This window comes from Gopherus evgoodei, chromosome 19 (assembly GCF_007399415.2).
Source record: "Gopherus evgoodei ecotype Sinaloan lineage chromosome 19, rGopEvg1_v1.p, whole genome shotgun sequence".
Classification (NCBI taxonomy): domain Eukaryota; kingdom Metazoa; phylum Chordata; order Testudines; family Testudinidae; genus Gopherus; species Gopherus evgoodei.
The window spans coordinates 5,894,445-5,914,444 of record NC_044340.1 but is presented as its reverse complement, the minus strand read 5'-3'; the positions used below and the strand labels follow the sequence as shown (position 1 = coordinate 5,914,444).

At 43.2% G+C, this 20,000-nt stretch overlaps 1 protein-coding gene across 5 annotated transcripts in view; it reads left to right on the top strand.

The window, feature by feature from the left end:
• Positions 1-20,000, top strand: part of EI24 (EI24 autophagy associated transmembrane protein) — a 53,780-nt gene that overhangs the window by 26,425 nt on the left and 7,355 nt on the right. For 3 of the 5 annotated variants that reach the window (XR_003997184.1, XM_030538137.1, XM_030538138.1), the window contains exons 2-6: positions 9,387-9,534; positions 11,900-12,045; positions 15,303-15,363; positions 16,314-16,380; positions 19,075-19,199. Coding sequence is in view for 3 of the 5 variants with exons in the window: in XM_030538137.1 (XP_030393997.1) it covers positions 9,493-9,534; positions 11,900-12,045; positions 15,303-15,363; positions 16,314-16,380; positions 19,075-19,199 (441 nt within the window). In the remaining 2 variants the exon portion in view is untranslated. Of the gene's footprint in view, positions 1-6,981; positions 7,074-9,386; positions 9,535-11,899; positions 12,046-15,302; positions 15,364-16,313; positions 16,381-19,074; positions 19,200-20,000 lie in introns of those variants that run through there. The other 2 variants (XM_030538139.1, XR_003997183.1) reach the window with 2 other exon arrangements.

The following is a 20,000-nucleotide window of genomic DNA, read 5'->3' as shown; positions in this document are numbered from 1 at the left end:
CCCCTCCAGGTGCTCCTGGAGAGATACCCAGACACAAGCTCTGTGAAACTACACAGAGTGACTTCCCCTCTCTGTTCCCAGTCCTGGAACAAAAAGTACTTTCCTCTTCACCCAGAGGGAATGCAAAATCAGGCTAGCAAATCCAACGCACATAGATTTCCCCTGATTTCTTCCTCCCACCAATTCCCTGGTGAGTACAGACTCAATTTCCCTGAAGTAAAGAAAAACTCCAACAGGTCTTAAAAGAAAGCTTTATATAAAAAGAAAGAAAAAATACATACAAATGATCTCTCTGTATTCAGGTGATACAATACAGGGCAATTGCTTAAAAGAATATTGAATAAACAGCCTTATTCAAAAAGAATACAAATCAAAGCACTCCAGCACTTATATTCATGCAAATACCAAAGAAAAGAAACCATATAACTTACTATCTGATCTCTTTGTCCTTACACTTAGAAACAAAAGACTAGAAAGTAGAAACTACTTCTCCAAAGCTCAGAGAAAAACAGGCAGACAGAAAACAAAGACCTCAGACACACAATTCCCTCCACCCAAAGTTGAAAAAATCCGGTTTCCTGATTGGTCCTTTGGTCAGGTGCTTTAGGTGAAAGAGACATTAACCCTTAGCTATCTGTTTATGACACGCCCCCAAATTGCAGACAGTGGGGAAGCTCACTGGCGGCGATTTCCTTCTAGAACTTGAAAATAAACAGATTAATACAACACATGCACCTTTACATATAGCCCTAAGTATATAACTAACAGACTTCTACATTTTAAGAACACTTTTTAACTACTGAATTCTGGGAAACTCTCACGGGAGAGTGCATCAGCTACTTTGTTAGAAGCTCCTGTGATGTGTTGAATTTCAAAATCAAAATCTTGGAGAGCTAAACTCCAACGAAGAAGTTTCTTCTTGTTTCCCTTGGCAGTATGAAGCCACTTTAGTGCAGCATGGTCAGTTTGTAGTTGGAACCGCTGTCCCCAAACATATGGGCGTAGTTTTTTCAGGGCGTACACAATGGCATAGCATTCCTTTTCACTGACTGACCAGTGACTTTCCCTTTCAGACAGTTTTTTGCTGAGAAATACGACAGGATGGAAGTTGTGATCTGTTGCTTCCTGCATGAGCACTGCTCCTATACCACGCTCAGATGCATCTGTGGTTACTAGGAATGGTTTGTCAAAATCCGGGGCCCTGAGTACAGGGTCAGACATGAGTGTTGCCTTAAGTTGGGTAAAGGCCTTTTGACACTCATTAGTCCACTTAACTGCATTTGGCTGGGTCTTTTTGGTCAGGTCGGTCAATGGGGCAGCGATTTGGCTGTAGTGTGGTACAAATCGCCTGTAGTATCCGGCCAAGCCTAAGAAGGATTGGACTTGCTTCTTGGACCGTGGGACAGGCCACTTTTGGATAGCATCCACCTTGGCCTGTAGGGGGTTTATGGTTCCTCGACCCACCAGGTGCCCCAGGTAAGTCACTCTGTTTTGGCCTATTTGACACTTTTTGGCATTAACAGTTAGTCCTGCCGGCCTGATGCGCTCAAAGACCTTTTCCAGGTGGAGTAGGTGTTCGGGCCAGGAGTCTGAAAAAATGGCCACATCATCGAGGTAGGCAACTGCAAATTCTCCCAGTCCAGCTAGTAGACCATCTACCAACCTCTGGAAGGTGGCGGGTGCATTTCGAAGGCCGAAAGGAAGGACATTGAATTCATACACCCCCGCATGGGTGACGAATGCTGACCTCTCCGTGGCAGGTTCCCCTAGCGGTACTTGCCAGTACCCCTTGGTTAAGTCTATTGTAGAGATGAACTGGGCACGTCCCAACTTCTCCAATAGCTCATCGGTGTGTGGCATTGGATAGTTGTCCGGACGAGTTACCGCATTTAGCTTACGGTAGTCCACGCAAAAGCGTATTTCCCCATCTGGTTTGGGTACCAGAACCACTGGAGATGCCCATGCACTGGTAGATGGGCGGATTATACCCATCTGTAGCATGTTCTGGATGTCCCGTTCTATAGCAGCTTGGGCATGAGGAGACACCCGGTAGGGTGGGGTTCTGATTGGGTGAGCATTACCTGTATCAATGGAGTGGTATGCCCTTTCAGTCCGTCCTGGGGTGGCTGAGAACAATGGGGCGAAGCTAGTGCACAGCTCCTTGATTTGTTGCCGCTGCAGACGTTCCAGGGTGGTTGAGAGGTTCACCTCTTCCACGCCACCATCTTTTTTCCCGTCGTAGTAGACACCGTCAGGCCACTCAGCCTCATCTCCCTGGACTGTAAACTGACAAACCTGTAAGTCTCTGGAATAAAAAGGCTTGAGAGAATTAACATGGTACACTTTAGGCTTTAGTGAGGAATTGGGAAATGCTATGAGGTAGTTTACAGTTCCCAGGCACTCTTGGACCGTGAATGGCCCTTCCCATGATGCTTCCATCTTATGGGCCTGTTGCGCCTTCAAGACCATAACCTGGTCTCCTACCTTGAAAGAACGTTCTCTGGCATGTCTGTCATACCAGGCCTTTTGCTCTTCTTGAGCATCCTTTAGGTTCTTTCTAGCAAGGGCTAAAGAGTGTCGGAGGGTGCTTTGTAGGTTGCTTACAAAGTCCAGAATGTTAGTTCCTGGAGAAGGCGTAAACCCCTCCCATTGCTGCTTCACCAACTGTAATGGCCCCTTAACCTCGTGACCATACACAAGTTCAAACGGTGAAAACCCTAAACTGGGATGTGGTACAGCCCTGTAGGCAAACAGCAACTGCTGCAACACTAGGTCCCAATTATTGGAGAATTCGTTGATGAATTTTCGTACCATGGCCCCCAAAGTTCCATTGAACCTTTCCACCAGGCCATTGGTTTGATGGTGGTACAGGGTGGCAACCAAGTGATTCACCCCATGAGTTTCCCACAGTTTTTCCATGGTCCCTGCCAGGAAATTAGACCCTGAATCTGTAAGGATGTCGGAGGGCCAACCTACCCTGGCAAAGATGTCTGTTAGGGCCAGGCACACAGTGTTAGCCCTGGTGTTGCCTAGAGCTACTGCTTCTGGCCATCGGGTAGCAAAGTCCACTAAAGTCAGTACGTACTGCTTTCCTCTGGGCGTCTTTTTTGGAAAAGGGCCCAGAATATCCACAGCTACTCGCTGAAATGGGACCTCAATTATGGGGAGTGGCTGGAGAGGGGCCTTGACCTGGTCTTGAGGCTTACCCACTCTTAGGCATACCTCACAAGACCGGACATACTTGGCAACATCCTTGCCCATCCCCTCCCAGCGGAAGGACTTCCCCAACCGGTCCTTGGTTCTGTTCACCCCAGCATGGCCACTGGGATGATCAGGGGCTAAGCTTAAGAGCTTCCCCCGGTACTTAGTTGGAACCACCAACTGTTTTTGCGGCTGCCATTCTTCCCGGTGTCCACTAGAAAGAATTTCCTTGTATAAAAGTCCTTGGTCTATAACAAACCGGGATCGATTAGAAGAGCTGAGAGGCGGTGGGGTGCTCCGAGCCGCCGCCCAAGCTTTCTGAAGGCTGTCATCTGCTTCCTGCTCAGTCTGGAACTGTTCCCTTGAGGCTGGGGTCACCAGTTCTTCCTCAGACTGTGGACTTGGGCTTGGTCCCTCTGGAAGCGATGTAGGTGATGGGGTTGTTTCCGTTGCTGGTGAACTGCTCCCCGCTGGTGCACCTGAGGTTATTTCAAGCTCTGGCTGAGCCTTTTGGGTATGGCTGTCTGTTGCTTCTGCCAATTTTGGCTCGCTGGCGCCCTCTGGCTTTGAGTTTGAAGATGTGGTTGCACTAGCTGGTGCTGGTTGCTGTTCCAGTTCCGGGCCTGGGACTGGAGATGCTGTGGCTGTTTCAGGGTTAGGCATGGAATCCGGGTCCACTACCTCTGTCTGGGTCTCTGGTAACACAGACGGGGCCTCTGTGGACGGCTCAGGAACAGGAATGGGTCTGGAAGCTTGCCTGGTTTGGCTACGTGTAACCATTCCCACTCTCTTGGCCCGCCTCACCTGGTTGGCCAAGTCTTCCCCCAGTAGCATGGGGATAGGATAGTTGTCATAGACTGCAAAAGTCCACATTCCTGACCAGCCTTTGTACTGGACAGGCAGTTGAGCTGTAGGCAAGTCTACAGCTTGTGACATGAAGGGGTAAATTGTCACTTTGGCCTTTGGGTTGATGAATTTGGGGTCAACGAAGGATTGGTGGATAGCTGACACTTGTGCCCCCGTGTCTCTCCACGCAGTAACCTTCTTTCCGCCCACTCTCAAATTTTCCCTTCGCTCCAAGGGTATTTGAGAGGCATCTGGGCCTGGGGATCTTTGGTGTGATGGTGGTGTAATGAATTGCACTCGCATGGTGTTCTTTGGACAGTTGGCCTTGATATGTCCCAGTTCATTACACTTGAAGCATCTTCCATCTGATGGGTCACTGGGCCGAGGTGAGTTACTGGAGACTGGTGAGGTGGAAGGGTAGGCTGTTTGTGGCTTTACTTGGGTGGTATGTGGGGTCTTTGGCTGTCCTCGGTTGTAGGGTTTATGGTCTGTGTGTCCCCTGGGGTAATCGTTCCCCTTGACAGTAGCTTTCTTGCTTTCTGCCAGTTCCATCCATTTGGCTCCAATTTCCCCCGCCTCAGTGAGATCTTTGGGTTTTCCATCTTGTATGTACCGTGTGATGTTTTCAGGAACACCATCCAAGAACTGCTCCATTTGTATGAGGAGGTTCAGTTCTTCCAAGGTTTGAATGTTGTTTCCTGTTATCCAGGCCTCATAGTTTTTTGCAATGTAGTAGGCGTGTTTGGGAAATGACACCTCTGGTTTCCACTTTTGGGTTCTGAAGCGCCGACGGGCATGATCTGGGGTTATCCCCATTCTGTATCTGGCCTTGGTTTGAAAAAGTTTATAGTTATTCATTTGCTGCTTAGGCATTTCAGCTGCCACCTCTGCTAAAGGTCCACTGAGCTGTGGCCTTAATTCTACCATGTACTGGTCTTCGGGGATGCTGTACCCAAGACAGGCTCTTTCAAAATTTTCCAAGAAGGCCTCGGTGTCATCCCCTGCCTTGTAGGTGGGAAATTTCCTGTGCTGTGGAGCAATAATTGGCGCCGGGTTGTTAGGGTTGGCTGGCACATGCAGCGCAGCTTTTGCCAACTCCAGTTCATGTTTTCTCTGTTTTTCCTTCTCTTCATTCTCTTTTTGTTGTTTTTCCATTTCTCGGCGGTGGGCCGCCTCTTCTTCTTCTTGCTTCCTTCTGTGGGCCAACTCCTCTTCTTCTAGTTTTCTTTTGTAGGCTGCCTGTTCTCTTTGGTAGGCTGCCTCTCTTTCTCTCTCTCTTATTTCCATCTCTGTTTTATTTCCAGTTGTCGCCTGTGTTCAGCTTCTCTGAATTGGTCTTCGGCCTCAATTTTTGCCTTGGTAGACATGGTTCCTGTTTTCTTGTGTTGGGGTGCCCTCCGGTGTGTCTCTTCTGAACTGCAGGCTCTCTGTTGCCTCCTGAAGTATGTTAAGTAAACCTGAAAAACCACTTTATTTGCATTTATATAGTGCTGGTATGACTCTCAATGGGAGTGCTATTGTGTGACAAAAGACTCGTGATAGCACCTTAACGACTTCTTGCTTAACATGCAAGCCACAAACTGCCAGAGAGAGCAGAAAAAAAAATTCTCTCTGGTTCCCTTTTAAAACCAAACTGTTTCTCTCTGCTAAAAAGCCCTTAGCAGAGAAAAGAAAAATATAATATTCCTACTGGCTTCTGGATTCTGTCTATCTCCCAACCGCTGCTACACCATGTTATAACCTTAGTCCCAGATTTGGACCTTAGCGTCCAAAATATGGGGGTTAGCATGAAAACCTCCAAGCTTAGTTACCAGCTTGGACCTGGTACTTGCTGCCACCACCCAAAAAATTAGAGTGTTTTGGGGCACTCTGGTCCCCCTGAAAAACCTTCCCTGGGGACCCCAAGACCCAAATCCCTTGAGTCTCACAACAAAGGGAAATAATCCTTTTTCCCTTCTCCCCTCCAGGTGCTCCTGGAGAGAGACCCAGACACAAGCTCTGTGAAACTACACAGAGGGACTTCCCCTCTCTGTTCCGAGTCCTGGAACAAAAAGTACTTTCCTCTTCACCCAGAGGGAATGCAAAATCAGGCTAGCAAATCCAACGCACACAGATTTCCCCTGATTTCTTCCTCCCACCAATTCCCTGGTGAGTACAGACTCAATTTCCCTGAAGTAAAGAAAAACTCCAACAGGTCTTAAAAGAAAGCTTTATATAAAAAGAAAGAAAAAATACATACAAATGATCTCTCTGTATTCAGGTGATACAATACAGGGCAATTGCTTAAAAGAATATTGAATAAACAGCCTTATTCAAAAAGAATACAAATCAAAGCACTCCAGCACTTATATTCATGCAAATACCAAAGAAAAGAAACCATATAACTTACTATCTGATCTCTTTGTCCTTACACTTAGAAACAAAAGACTAGAAAGTAGAAACTACTTCTCCAAAGCTCAGAGAAAAACAGGCAGACAGAAAACAAAGACCTCAGACACACAATTCCCTCCACCCAAAGTTGAAAAAATCTGGTTTCCTGATTGGTCCTTTGGTCAGGTGCTTTAGGTGAAAGAGACACTAACCCTTAGCTATCTGTTTATGACAGTTAACAATGTTGACATTTAACTTACCACTATTAGACTTTATATCTGCTATTGTAAACTGTGTTGGTTGGGTATTTGAAGTGTTTTGTTCCTAACTAGAAGGGGTTTTTTCCCCTAACCAGAAAAAACTTAAAAGCTTAAATTTTAGAGAAACTGATGAAACCAGGATGGCATAGCAGACAGTACTAGCACCTATGCAACTCCTTAATACTAGGAAGTTGTCACTCAGGATTTTTTTTGGTCAAAATACCATAGAACCATAGCAGTTAGTCTTGAAAATCAATAAATCTGCTTTTTTTAAAACAAGCAAAAAATAAAAACTTCACAACACATCTCAGCTAAAATATAACACTAAAGACTATAATATGGTGACCTCTTGTATTACGAAGTTACAGAATACACTAAAGAATATTCAAAGTCAAGGTAAGTCTTACTGGTGCAAACTCCTCTTTACTTTGGTGCAGCACACCTGTGTTGGGTTTTGTTATGGTGTAGCTACATCAATCCCTCATGTAGTCAGAGCCCTAAGTCACTTTGTCTGTCTCTTCTGGCCTGCCCTTTATCTCCTGCAGTACGTATTTCTTTGCTGTAGATTATACTAGGTCTTCCTGTGTAGAGTCCTTAGCCCCGGAGCAAGGAGAAGCTTGTGTTTTCAAAACATTTGCAAAACGAGTCGTGAACCTAATTTGAACTCTGCTTGTCAAATGCAGCCCCTGTCCTGACCTGGGTTTTGTCCTGCTGTTACATTGTTCACCTCAGCCTGAATACTTTCTCACTTGCCATTGCATATAGTTTCTTGATTCGGGGCTTGTAATCTTCATATAACTTTCCTTTTTGCTACTATGCATATAGGAAATCTAAGGGGTTTGAATGTACTGAGGCCCACGGTCATTCTTCTCTGTTGTGCGAGTGGTTTCAGTCAACAATTTTGTTCTTCAGGTGGACCATACCTAAGGCTGCAGATTTGTTATGGCATTTTTTATTCCGAATCATGGAGCAGTCACAGTCAATTTAGTAAAAGTCATAGCTTTTGTGATTTTTTTTTTAAAGCAGTACAAATGAAATTCAGCTGTACCTCATTAAAATGAGAGGCCAGCATCGTTCTACACTGCTGCCCCTGCCAGCTCCTCCTTGCCCCGAGGGGGCACCGACCACCTTCAGCATTACCCTCCACCCCGGCATCGCAACCCTAATCCCATCCCAGTGAGGAGGGGAGGTCATTGGTGTGGGGGCTCTCCCTGAGTGGTGGCTTCTGTTCCACAGGCCTGGGCCTGTGGGTTGAGAGCAAGCCTATCCTGTGGTCACTGTGGGCATGGGCAGCAGTGGCTCCTGCCTCCCAGGCATTGTGACCTGGCACATCTGCTCACAGCTCTGCTCAGGTTTGGCTTAGCCACCCTGGGGCAGTGGGCTAAATTTGAGTGGCCACTCACCGTCCAGAAACCACACACCGCACCACAGTAACTCTCACTCAATAACCAATCCATGCAACAAACCTCGATGCCAACTCTGCCCACATATTTACACTAACGACACCATCACAGGACCTAACCAGAACAGCCACAACATCACGGTTCATTCACCTGCACGTCCACCAATGTTATATATGCCATCATGTGCCAGCAGTGCCCCTCTGCTATGTACATCGGCCAAACTGGACAATCTCTATGAAAAAGGATAAATGGAAACAAGTCAGATATTAGGAATGGAAATATACAAAAACCTGTAGGGGAACACTTCAACCTCCCTGTACACACAATAGCAGATTTAAAGGTAGTCCTTCTGCAGCAAAAAAAACTTCAGGACCAGACTCCAAAGAGAAACTGCTGAGCTTCAGTTCATCTGAAAATTTTGCACCATCAGCTCAGAATTAAACAAAGACTGCGAATGGCTAGCCAACTACAAATGCAGTTTCTCCTCCCTTGGTGTTCACACCTCAGCTGCTAGAAGAAGGCCTCATCCTCCCTGATTGAACTAACCTCGTTATCTCTAGACTGATTCTTGCCTGCATATTTATACCTGCCTCAGTAAATTTCCACTACATGCGTCTGACGAAGTGGGTATTCACTCACGAAAGCTTATGCTCCAAAACGTCTGTTAGTCTGTAAGGTGCCACAGGACTGTTTGTCGCTTTTTACAGATCCAGACTAACATGGCTGCCCCTCTGATACTTAGCTTTTTAGAAGTAATCTGTTGAGTAAGTAGACCCCAATCCCATGGAGAGCTTTGTATATCAGGACAGATGTCTTGAATTGGACAGTTGTTTGATGGGATCCATTGCAAAGAGCAGAATACTGCGGTGATGTGCTCATGGTAACTTGTGTTGTAAGCAGATAGGCAGCTGCATTTTGTACTAGCTGGCCCTTTTTCAGGATATATGGCTTCATTCCTAGATATGGGTTGCAACAATGAAGACTGGAGTTAATGCAGAACTTTATTTCATTAGTTCAAAAGTCTGAATTTTACCACTTTCAAATCTTTAGAGGCCCTGTGTCCATCTTTTTGCGGGGTGGGGGAGGAGGTTATTGATGTGTTTTCCAATTGTCATGCCTTTTCTTCAGAAATGCTGCACATTAATGTAGTTGTAAGTGTTTCTCATGTAGCCTGGACAAATACTGCCTTCTGTTTAAAATGGCTGAGATGCTATTAAACTTACAATTCCATTACACACATCAATGCATAAACCAGGAATTCTTCGTTTACATTTACCATCGTAATGTTTCCTTTTCTCTTTGCCAGGCTCCATCAGTTTCCCATCTCTGCACCATGACAGAAGTTTGGGCTCTTCTCTTCCCTTCTCCCTGTAGTTGATAGTTTTGGAATCGGAGGTGATGCTGGAGTAGAGATGGCAAACAGTGTGAAAACCTTCCTTCATGATCTCGTCAGGGTAAGTCTCTCTCAATATATCTTGAGCACAGAATCTCTTTGGGATCTTTTTTTCCTCTTGCATACGTGGCATAGTGAGACTATAGACAAAATAGCCTTCAGACCAATCAATATTATATGTCTTGAATATTCAGATTATGTCCTGTTCTTCAATGCTTGGCGAGCCTCCCTTTCCATGTATCCATTGGTGGACTAAGAATATATCCCCTTTAGTATTAACTTCAAGTTTCACTCCTGGTTACCTTTTTTAAAAAAATACGAAGCAGAATAGTGGTTGTGTACCTAATTTATATGTGTGGGATCACACACACATACGAGGATTCTAATCTTCCTCCAGCTCCACTCAGTGACATTCCTTTGCTCTTGTGTGTGTGGAAATAAGAGGGAGCGACTCTCGTTCAGCACAATACCACTACAGATTCACACGGCTGAGCATGGTTTGGACAAATGTTGAGCCTCCACTGCACCTCCAAACATCTCTGTGTGCTGCAGAGTGCCCTGCAGAATTGAGCTTTAATCATTGGCTTTTCTGCTCAGACTGCTATCAAAGGAATCAGTTATGGATTTTTTTTGATGGGAATGCTTGACTGATCACAGCTGATCTGGATAGTGTTTCAACACATAGCCCATAGGTGAAAGGCTAACTCCCACCTATTTAAGAAAATGCTGCTTCCCCCACCCATTTTTAACAAAATTTGGAAATCTCTTAAATGCTTTCTGGAGCCCTCCGTGGGTTTAACACAAGTTTGGGGTTTGGGCAACATGGAGCTGATGTTTCTTTGCAACCAGGACTTGGTTTTGTAACTAGAGGACACCATCAAATAGTGTAAACACCAACTTTTGATTTACATTCGACCAGAAATGCCTTGCATATCCTAAATGTATATTGGCCTTATATTTTCTGCCTCCATGGATTTAAAAAGCGAATAATAGATAACTTGTGTAAACATGCATCATAAATTGTATTAATAACTCCCCACTCTTGCACCAGTTCGTGGGAGATCCTTGAAACACTGTCTTGTGGATTTATACTTCTATTGATAGCACAGCATTGAGAAACTAATAACTACGCTTCAAATGGCTGCAACAATCTTGCTTATCAGCTTGTGTTACAAACAAGGCAGTAAAGAAACCCAGCTGGGTTAATTCCAGCTTCATATACAAATTGGCAGGAGAAAAAGCATTTTTTGCCAGATAGGAGAAAACAGACAAGGAAAGAAATGATTCTCTGGCTTCTGAGAGAAGGGCTATAAATAGTGAGAAGTTAACAAGAAATTACACCTTTAAAAAAAAAAAGACAAATTACTTTCTACTGTCCCTTTTAGAGGTGACTAAAATGTTTATGATTTAGGTCACTGGGCCATTGAAAATAGTTGGTGTAATGTATTGAACTGAACCTTGGCTACAATTAACAGTATTGACTTCCCCTCCTGACTTGAGTACTGTTGCTGGCTTTCATCCAAATTGCGGTCTGAGGGAATGATGGAAGCTGAGGGAACACAGGACAGGGGTCCAAACTGTCCCAAAGAGAACAATCTCTCCCTTCCTTGCTGCTCCTAACAGCCTCTCTATTCTCCTTTGAATTCTACCTCAGAAGCTCATGACTTTTGACCGTCCTTCCACCATTGATCTCGCCACAGGTGCTCTCTTTTGCCACTTCTGAGCCTGGCCAAGATGACACCAAAAATAGGGCAGTAGAGAAACATAGCCTTTAGTTTTAGCGTGTGCCAAAATTGCTGTCTCAGGAGCATTTCCTTCACTTCCTTGTTTTGTTATCCCACTACTGTGACACGTTAGCTTCATTAATTGTCTGTCTACACTTGACTGAGCTCCTTGTGGCTGGGCCCTTTTAAAATGTTATGCACACCTGCAGTTTTATATACATCTGTTTTATATATAAGCCTCTCAGACCCACCTAAACTGTGAGATTTTCCTTGAAAGGGAAACCACTGCACAATGTAGTACCCCTGAAATGTAGGTCTTGTTTACAATTTTTTTTTTGAAAGGCCAATATGAACAGAAATGTTGACATAAAATAAATGCAAGGAAAACTGATTTATAATTCATATCTTCGCCTGGAGAGTTTGTAACCCAAAGACAGAAGTTTAGGCCAGTGCATGCACCAGAAAGTTAAACTGCTATTTTTTACTGTCCCTAGCTGACTGACGTGTGCAAAAGTAAACTGACTCAATGGTCATAATGAAGAGATTTGCAAAATTCCTTCAGTTTCTGTAATATAGGGGATTACAGATAATACATGTAATTTTTATGAAGATGATTTTTCAATTGACAGTGTCCCTTGTAACTTTTACTTTGACTGCCCAAAGTATGTTGAGTTCGAGGATGCTGTTTCCTTGTGTCTGCAGGGAATTAAGGACTCCATCTGCGGGATCTGCACAATCTCCAAGCTGGATGCCCGGATCCAACAGAAAAGAGAAGAGCAGAGAAAAAGGAGAGCAAGCAGCGTGCTCGCCCAGCGGAGAGCTCAGAGTGAGGAGAGGAAGCTGGAGAAGTGAGTAAAGGAGCTTAAGTGTTAAAGACAAATGAATTTGTTTGTGCCCTCTCAATCTACCATCTACTGAGGACAGGGAGACAGAAAATCACTTGTAATCAGAGTGGTTATGACTCGGACTATGGAGGTCCTAAATGACTGGGAAAACTGATAGTCACACTGAATTGGGAACAATCTGCCAGAAGATTTGTCCACATATGTGATATTTCAGAGTAGTTCAGATAGTGACTGTGAGCTGAATGAGGATTTCCATGCTTACCGCTCCATGCATTGGGATGAAAATATGCCCCTTAATAGTAGGGACATACTACCTGAAGGTCCATGGGGTCAGAATCTCTCTTAAATACTGGATGTCTCTGAAATACTAAAACTGGATTCATGAGCCAACTGTCATTGAAACAGAAAGGTAATAAATGTAAAATGGATTAAAGGAGATATGCTTTTTATATAAGGCACCTGTAGCAGTGACTTTTACAAGATATCAGTGAGGCCAAGAGCTTAGCAAGATTCAGAAATGTTATATGGTTAATGAGAGAGGATTTAAAAAAATAGAAGAGTTATAAACCCTCATGCATCAAGACATAAGCCAACTGAGAACACAGATTTTTACATATTCCTCTGAAGCATCTGGTACTAACCACTGCTGGAAACAGGATACTGACCTGGTGGGTAACTAGTCTGATCCATTGCCTGTATTCTGTGGCTGTCTTACAGAAGAGACTTATGCAGTGCTGGCAGTTGTGGGATTTGGGAGTAAGCTTTCCACATACAGTTCTGCCATCATACCTCAGAATTTGTTTCCTATCTTTTAACCAGTTACCAATCCATGAGAGCATCTTCCCTCTTATCCCATGGCAGCTTACTTTGTGTAAGAGCCTTTGGTGAGGGACCTTGCTGAATGCTTTCTGAAGATCTAAGTACACTATATCCACTGGATCCCCTTTGTTCCACATGCTTGTTGACCTCCTCAAAGAATTCTAGTAGATTGGTGAGGCATGATTTCCCTTTACTTAAAACCATGTTGACTCTTCTCAACATGTTATGTTCATCTTTATGTCTGACAATATTGTTCTTTATTATAGTTTCAAAAAGTTTGCCCGGTACTGAAGTCAGGCTTATAGGCTTGTAATTGCTGGGATCACCTCTGGAGCCCTTTTTAAAAATTGGTTTCACATTAGCTATCCTCCAGTCATTTGGTAGAGAAGCTGATTTAAATGATAGGTTACAAACTACAGTTAGTAGTTCTGCAGTTTCACATTTGAGTTCCTTCAGAACTCTGGGGTGAATACCATCAGGTCCTGGAGACTTCTTACTGTTTAATTTATCAATTTGTTCCAAAACCTCCTCTAACGATACCTCAATCTGGGACAGTTCCTCAGATCTGTCACCTAAAAAGAATGGCTTGGGTTTGGGAATCTCCCTCACATCCTCAGGCATGAAGTCGATGCAAAGAATTCATTTTAGTTTCTCCAAAAAGGCCTCATCATCCTTGAGTGCTTCTTTAGCACCTCGATCATCCAGTGGCCCCACTAGTGGTTTAGCAGGCTTCCTGCTCCTAATGTAGTTAAAAAAAAATTGCTATTACTTTTTGAGTCTTTGGCTAACTGTTCCTCAAATTCTTTTTTGGCCTTCCTAATTGTATTTTTACACTTCATTTGCCAGTGTTTATGTTCCTTTCTATTTTCTTCACTAGGATTTAACCTCCACTTTTTAAAGGATGCCTTTTTGTCTTTCACTGCTTCTTTTACTTCGTTGTTTAGCCACCATGGCTCTTTTTTTGTTCTCTTACTATGTCTTTTTTTATTTGGGGTATACATTTAAGTTGAGCCTCTATTATGGGGTCTTTAAAAAGTTTCCACACAGCTTGCAGAGACTTCACTTTTGGTGCTGTACCCTTTAATTTCTGTTTAACTAACCTCATCATTTTTATATGATTCCCCTTTCTGAAATTAAATGCTACGGTGTTGGGCCACTGTGGTGGTTTTTCCTTCCATGGATATTAAATTTAATTATATTGTCACTATTACCAAGCGGTCCAGCTATATTCACCTCTTGGACCAGATCTTGTGCTCCGCTTAAGAATAAATCAAGAATTGCCTCTCCTTTGGTGGGTTCCAGGACCAGCTGCTGGAAATAACTGATGGAAATAAGCCTGCTGGATATTGGGCAGCATCCTAATACTGAATTCTTGAAATCTTTATGCACAAGAAATCCTATGCCGTTGACATGTTTGTCCTTTCCACTTCCCCCCTGTGGGTCCGGGGACAGAGTAGGCCCATTGCCCCTCCTGCATGTCATAAGAGACTACTAAAAGGGGGCTGCCTGCAGAGGGATGGGCTCCTCCAGGTTAGAAATTTGCCCAAGACACACCATAGGATGGGCAAGTCAACCATGTCCATACTGGATTCTTTGCAGCCCAGGTTAATAATGACTGCGCCATCCGTCTCCCACCAGGGCAGATGTGATAAATATACTATTGGTGTAACCCCAGCACAGCAGAGGATCCATGGAAGAGATGAAATATCATCATAGCCACATGGAATGTAGAGACACTGAGACAAATAGGGAGGTTGAAAGAATTCACGTACGAAATGGAACAATACACCTGGCATCTCCTAGGAATCTCTGAGCTCAGATGGAAGAACTTTGGAGAGGCACTAACAGACGAAGGCCATGTACTCTTATTACAGAGGAGAGACTGCAGATATAGTTATGCACTAATCATAATTCAGTAGTTACTGCATGGATGTTTTAACTGTGCATTTCCTTTCCTTAACTTTTTGGATTTTTATGTTGACCCTTTAACTTTGAATTTCCTGGATTTCTAATGCTTGTTCTTGGAATAATTACAATATCATTGTAAAGTCTTTTACTCTAAATTACTGATATATAATCTCAATTTTAATTCCATTTTAAAATAGTTTCTGCTGGGAATTAACACTAGGTTGAAATGGACTTTCTGATGCAACTGCATTAGTTTTCTATAAGACTTGAAAAATTAACTCGTGAATTGCAGTGAGCATATGTCATGAGTTTGTGTGGTGAATTGTTGGAGAATTACAGTGCTGCTGACTTAATAAATTCTATTACTAGAATTAAGTTGGTATTATATATATTTTTGAAGGCACTCAGCACATTCTTATTTAAGATATTGTATAAAAGTGGTTCTCAGTGACCCAGGATGCTGGGGATAATTTGCTTTGAAGGGAAGAAGCTACAGTGATAGTCTCACATGCATGTGTTGTATTGCTCTCCAGTGAACCTCGGATTGTAAACCGGATTTTTCAATGCTGTGCATGGAATGGAGGCGTATTCTGGGTAAGTGTAATTTTTTTTTAATTTTCTAACTTAAAAATTGAAGCACCAGTTGAAACCAGTGCACTGCTTCAGTGCTTTTATGGTTTTAAAGGTGATATGTCAGCATGGCTGCCTGGCTAAGCTGGAAGGCATTATGAATTGAGAGAAACCAGTAAGTTTCTAAGTTTTGATTTTTTATATAAAGGGGGACCCTCCTTAAAATATGTAGTTGAACTACTGTATTCCCTAAACAGACGATTATATTAATCTGGAGTCTGTTTCTCAAGTTCCTAATGCTGCTTGTTCACTTGCTGATCAAATGAAGTCTCTAGTGCTGCTCCACTGAATCGAATATTACATTTACTCGGGTCAGCTTTCCAAATAGTTGTTAATGAGTTTGGTCGGGTTTATTCATGATTGTAATAGGTGCTTTGCAGCCTAATAAATCACTTGTTTCTTTTCATCTTCCAGTAGACTTTGTCATGATGGGTGAGGAATCAACATAGAAATGTTGAAAGGAAAAAGTTCAATGATATATTTTGGTTGTATTTAAGTAGAGCAGCGATCTTTCAGCGCTCTGCATTGATGGGTCATGGTGTTTAATTTTTAATAGATGGCAGGCAAACATTTTGCTATTAAATAGAGAATGCACAGTGCCTGCATGAAATATGCCTTTAAATCAGTGTTTATGGATCTTTGTCACTGTGGATGAAAGTTATTGCCCCATCTGAAGCTGAGATGTTTAGGTGCCAAATATGAAACAGCCTCTCAGTTTGCCAATGGCAATGCAGTCAGACAAGATGGTACTTTTAGTAGGGCTCCTGCAGGAGATGGACACTTGGAGGCAGTTGAGAGTTTCTGGAGTGATTGCAGACTGGGTTGATGAATAGAGATAAGAGTAATAGAAGTGAACCTGTAAATGTCATTAACAAAACCACTTTTATGGTTTCCTTGTTGCCTTTTTCCTTTAGCTTAGTCTCCTCTTGTTTTACCGAGTATTTATACCTGTACTTCAGTCAGTCACAGCGCAGATAATTGGTAAGTATATAATTTATTTCTTTAAAGAGTTCTAGGACATCAGCTCTCCTCAGGGTAAATGATTATTAGCATCTGTGTAGAAGACTAAGGAGACTCTGCCCCCCAAGTGCTCCCACATCCTGCCTCTCCTCCTTGAGTTATTTCCCTCTCTCAGGTATTTAACTGAGGGCAAAATCCTTAGAGATGCTGAATATCTGCAGCTCCCATTGACTTGAGTGAGGGATGTAAGGGCTCAGTACAACTCAGGATTCGACCCACTCAGTGTGGGAAGTGCCCTCCTCTTCCTGTGTGTTTCATGCATTAATGCTGCCACACCCTCTTTAGTGAACTGACTCAGATCAAAATTTCCAAATCTATGGGATTTGGATGCTCAGGTCCCATTAAAATTAATGGGAATTGGACAGCCACATTCTTTAAGCTTCTTTGAAAATCTCAGCTAGATTTTCTTTCTTGTCTTTCCCTTGTGAAAACTGACATCAGCCTTAAAAAGCACACTTTGACAAAGTTAAGCAATGTTCCAATGACTTCATCAGCATGATTGTGTATCAGATAGAAAGATTGATGAGCAGTTCTGCTAACAGACTGGGGAGTGGGGAAGACTTTTTTTTTTTTAAACCTATATTTTAGTATTAAGCTAGTTATATAAGAATGGCCAAACTGGGTCAGACCAAAGGTCCATCAGTCCCAGTATCCTGTCTTCCCACAATGGCCAGGTGCCCCCGAGGGAATGAACAGAACAGGTAATCATGCAGCGATCTATCCCGTCGCCCATTCCCAGTTTCCCAGTTATTTTTTCTCCACGTGGGAATCCTGCTTCTGTTTGTAATTACTTTCATGTAAATACTGTTCAGAGTGAATTTCATCACAAGCTGTACATCCTCCTGTTTATTGGGGATGTAGCTTCTCATGGAGTTCACAATATGTAACAGGGAAAGCTACCATTAGACATGGGATGAGTTGTTTTTTAATTGGTGTATTCTCTTACCAGCCAGTAAAGTCTAAAGCTGTTAACACTTCTTATCCCAGACAATTCATTTTATATTTTGCAAGAGTCCTCATTTAAATGTTGTAAAGTGCTTTTTAAGTTAAGTGGCATGGACCGCAAATTCTATGTATTACTATTCACACTAACAGGAAAAGTCTCCACTTGTTTTCATGGTCTCAGATTCTTATTAAAACCATTGAAATTAAGCCTTAATACTGAAAGCAAATGTAAAATCCAACATGTTAAAACTCCGTGCATGAGAATAGTAACATGTATTGAACGCTAGGGGCGAATGCTAGGAGGCGTTGGGGGGGTCTGCCTCTTAGTATCTGTGGAAGTCTGTTTGTTAGCAATGTGATACAGTCACATTGCTTCCAGTTTTCTGTCGTGTGAGAAGGAGCTTCAGCATAGATCCAGAACAGCCACAGGCATGCCCAATAATTGCTGATGTGAGGCAAGCTAAAAGTAGGGCTGCCAAGTGTTTTTGGGCTCGGAGAACACTGAAAATTCAGGGGAAATGGATCTGTGGTTGCGTCATCCCAAAGTAAGTTCTTCTCACATAACACAGAAAAGCTCCAACTATCTAAACAAATAACTTTTTGGGAAGAAAGGGAGATACAGTCAGTGATATTGACTGTTTTTAATTTTTGGGGGGTCCTCTAACACTATAGTTATGGACACAATCTAAACAGGGAAATGTCTTCTCCTTACCCTATGTCTCCTGACCTGTCTGTCTCCCCCATCCTCTAGTTCTGTTCTGTTTAACACTATTTGCCCTTTTCTTTGTGTCCTACCCTCTTCTCTCTTGCCTCTCCCCACATCTTTGTCCATCTCCTTTCCCTCTTGCTGTCGCTCTCTTTTGCCTTACTCCATTCTGTCCTTTTACTTTCATCTCGGTCCCTTCCTTCCTGTTGCTGGATGAGCTTTCCCCACTGTTCACATGTCTGGGCTGCTCATGATGTGCCTGCTATAATTGTTGCTTCTTGTTTCCTTTTCCCACTCTGAGTGTTCAGGCAGAGCAGGGAACAGAATGCTGTTGAGAGTGAGCACTTGAGGAGCAGATAGGTCAGGGAATCTCTCTACAAGTATCAGAAACCTCTTACAGAGTTATCCATCAAAACAAAGGAGAACCCCATTTTATTTTCCTGGGTGTTCTGGGCCTCTCATCTCCTGAGTACCAAAACACACAGGTTTGATAACATCTGTTCAAAACAGTATTTGAGGGATAGGTGAGATCTGTCTTCCCGTGTGTCTGCTGTATGACATTTTAGTTGCTGAATGCTTTCTCTTCCCGTCCATATATGTTTTCAGCAAATAAATGTCGAACCCAGAAACCTAATGATGGAAGAGGAAACTATGTTCCTGCTTATACCACAAGAAATTGAAAGCCATTGCTTTTGAACTAGCAGGATGCTTTTGGCAGTCCCAAAGGATTAAACCACTGGATCCCTATGGAAGTACTGCTGCTAGGATATTATTAGAAGTAAATAAAGAGCAGGTGCATGAAAATGGGTCTGTAAGGAAGGGAAGTTGATAAAATCTGGAAGGGCTATTTCTTATCTCCCTTTTTGTTGTAGGACTAGAATATTACATCTGTACAAAGAGGCTGCTGGCAGCTGTTTTTCCATTGTAACTGTAGGTTGTGCAGTCTGAAATGAAGAGAATCCCATGTGCATATCGCTGATGGGGACTTTATTCTTATTTCAAAGGTGACCCCTCACTACATGGTGATGTCTGGTCTTGGCTGGAATTTATCCTCACCTCTATTTTCGGTGCCCTTTGGGTCCTTCCCCTCTTTGTGCTCAGTAAAGTCGTCAATGCCATTTGGTTTCAGGTAGGTGTGGATGACGAGGAACAGCCCTCATTAGCTGTGGGAGCAGGAGTTCACATTAAACAAGTGACATAGTATATGCTGAGTTAAGGGTGGGTCAGTTAAGACCATAGAGCAATAGTACAACCCACAGCCTCCTTTGTTTTTAGTATGGAGGGTGACCAATCAGATTGAGATGGAACATTGCATGCTGGAACATGTAGTTTTCACAGACTGGCACCTCTGTAAATGAGCCGTAACCTGCTTTATTTCAGATGTATTAGATAAGGCCTTCTGGCTCAAACAAGCTGCTCGCATGGCCCTTATTTGGGCAAAATGTGGAAGGCCATGTGCTCTGTTATATATAATGCCATAAAAGGAACATTTCTACACAAAGGTTGTTGTTTCAGATGGGATGTGTGGTAGTTGCTCGTGTTGCGTGTGTTGGCAGGTGCACTGTGGAATATGTACACTGTGTTTCATGATGATGGGGAGATGGCTTGTTGCTTTCTGGGAGAAATGACCACTGTTCTTTTTCTTGCCACCGTTATTTGATCGACAGTATGTTTGGAAAATATGCAATGGAGGCAGCATGGTGATGTGATTAGAGCAAGGGACTGGGAGTTGGGAGACCTGAGTTCTAGTCTCTGCTCTGCCACTGGCTTACTGTATGACTTTGGACTCTGTGCCTCAGTTTCTCCCTTTGTAGCAATGGGGTTAATGATACCCAGGTGTCTAAAGAACTCTGAGCCCCTTGAATGAAAAGTGCAAACCCTTATTACAACATCTAATAAGCTGCCGAGCTACAGCTGTTACTGCCTCAGT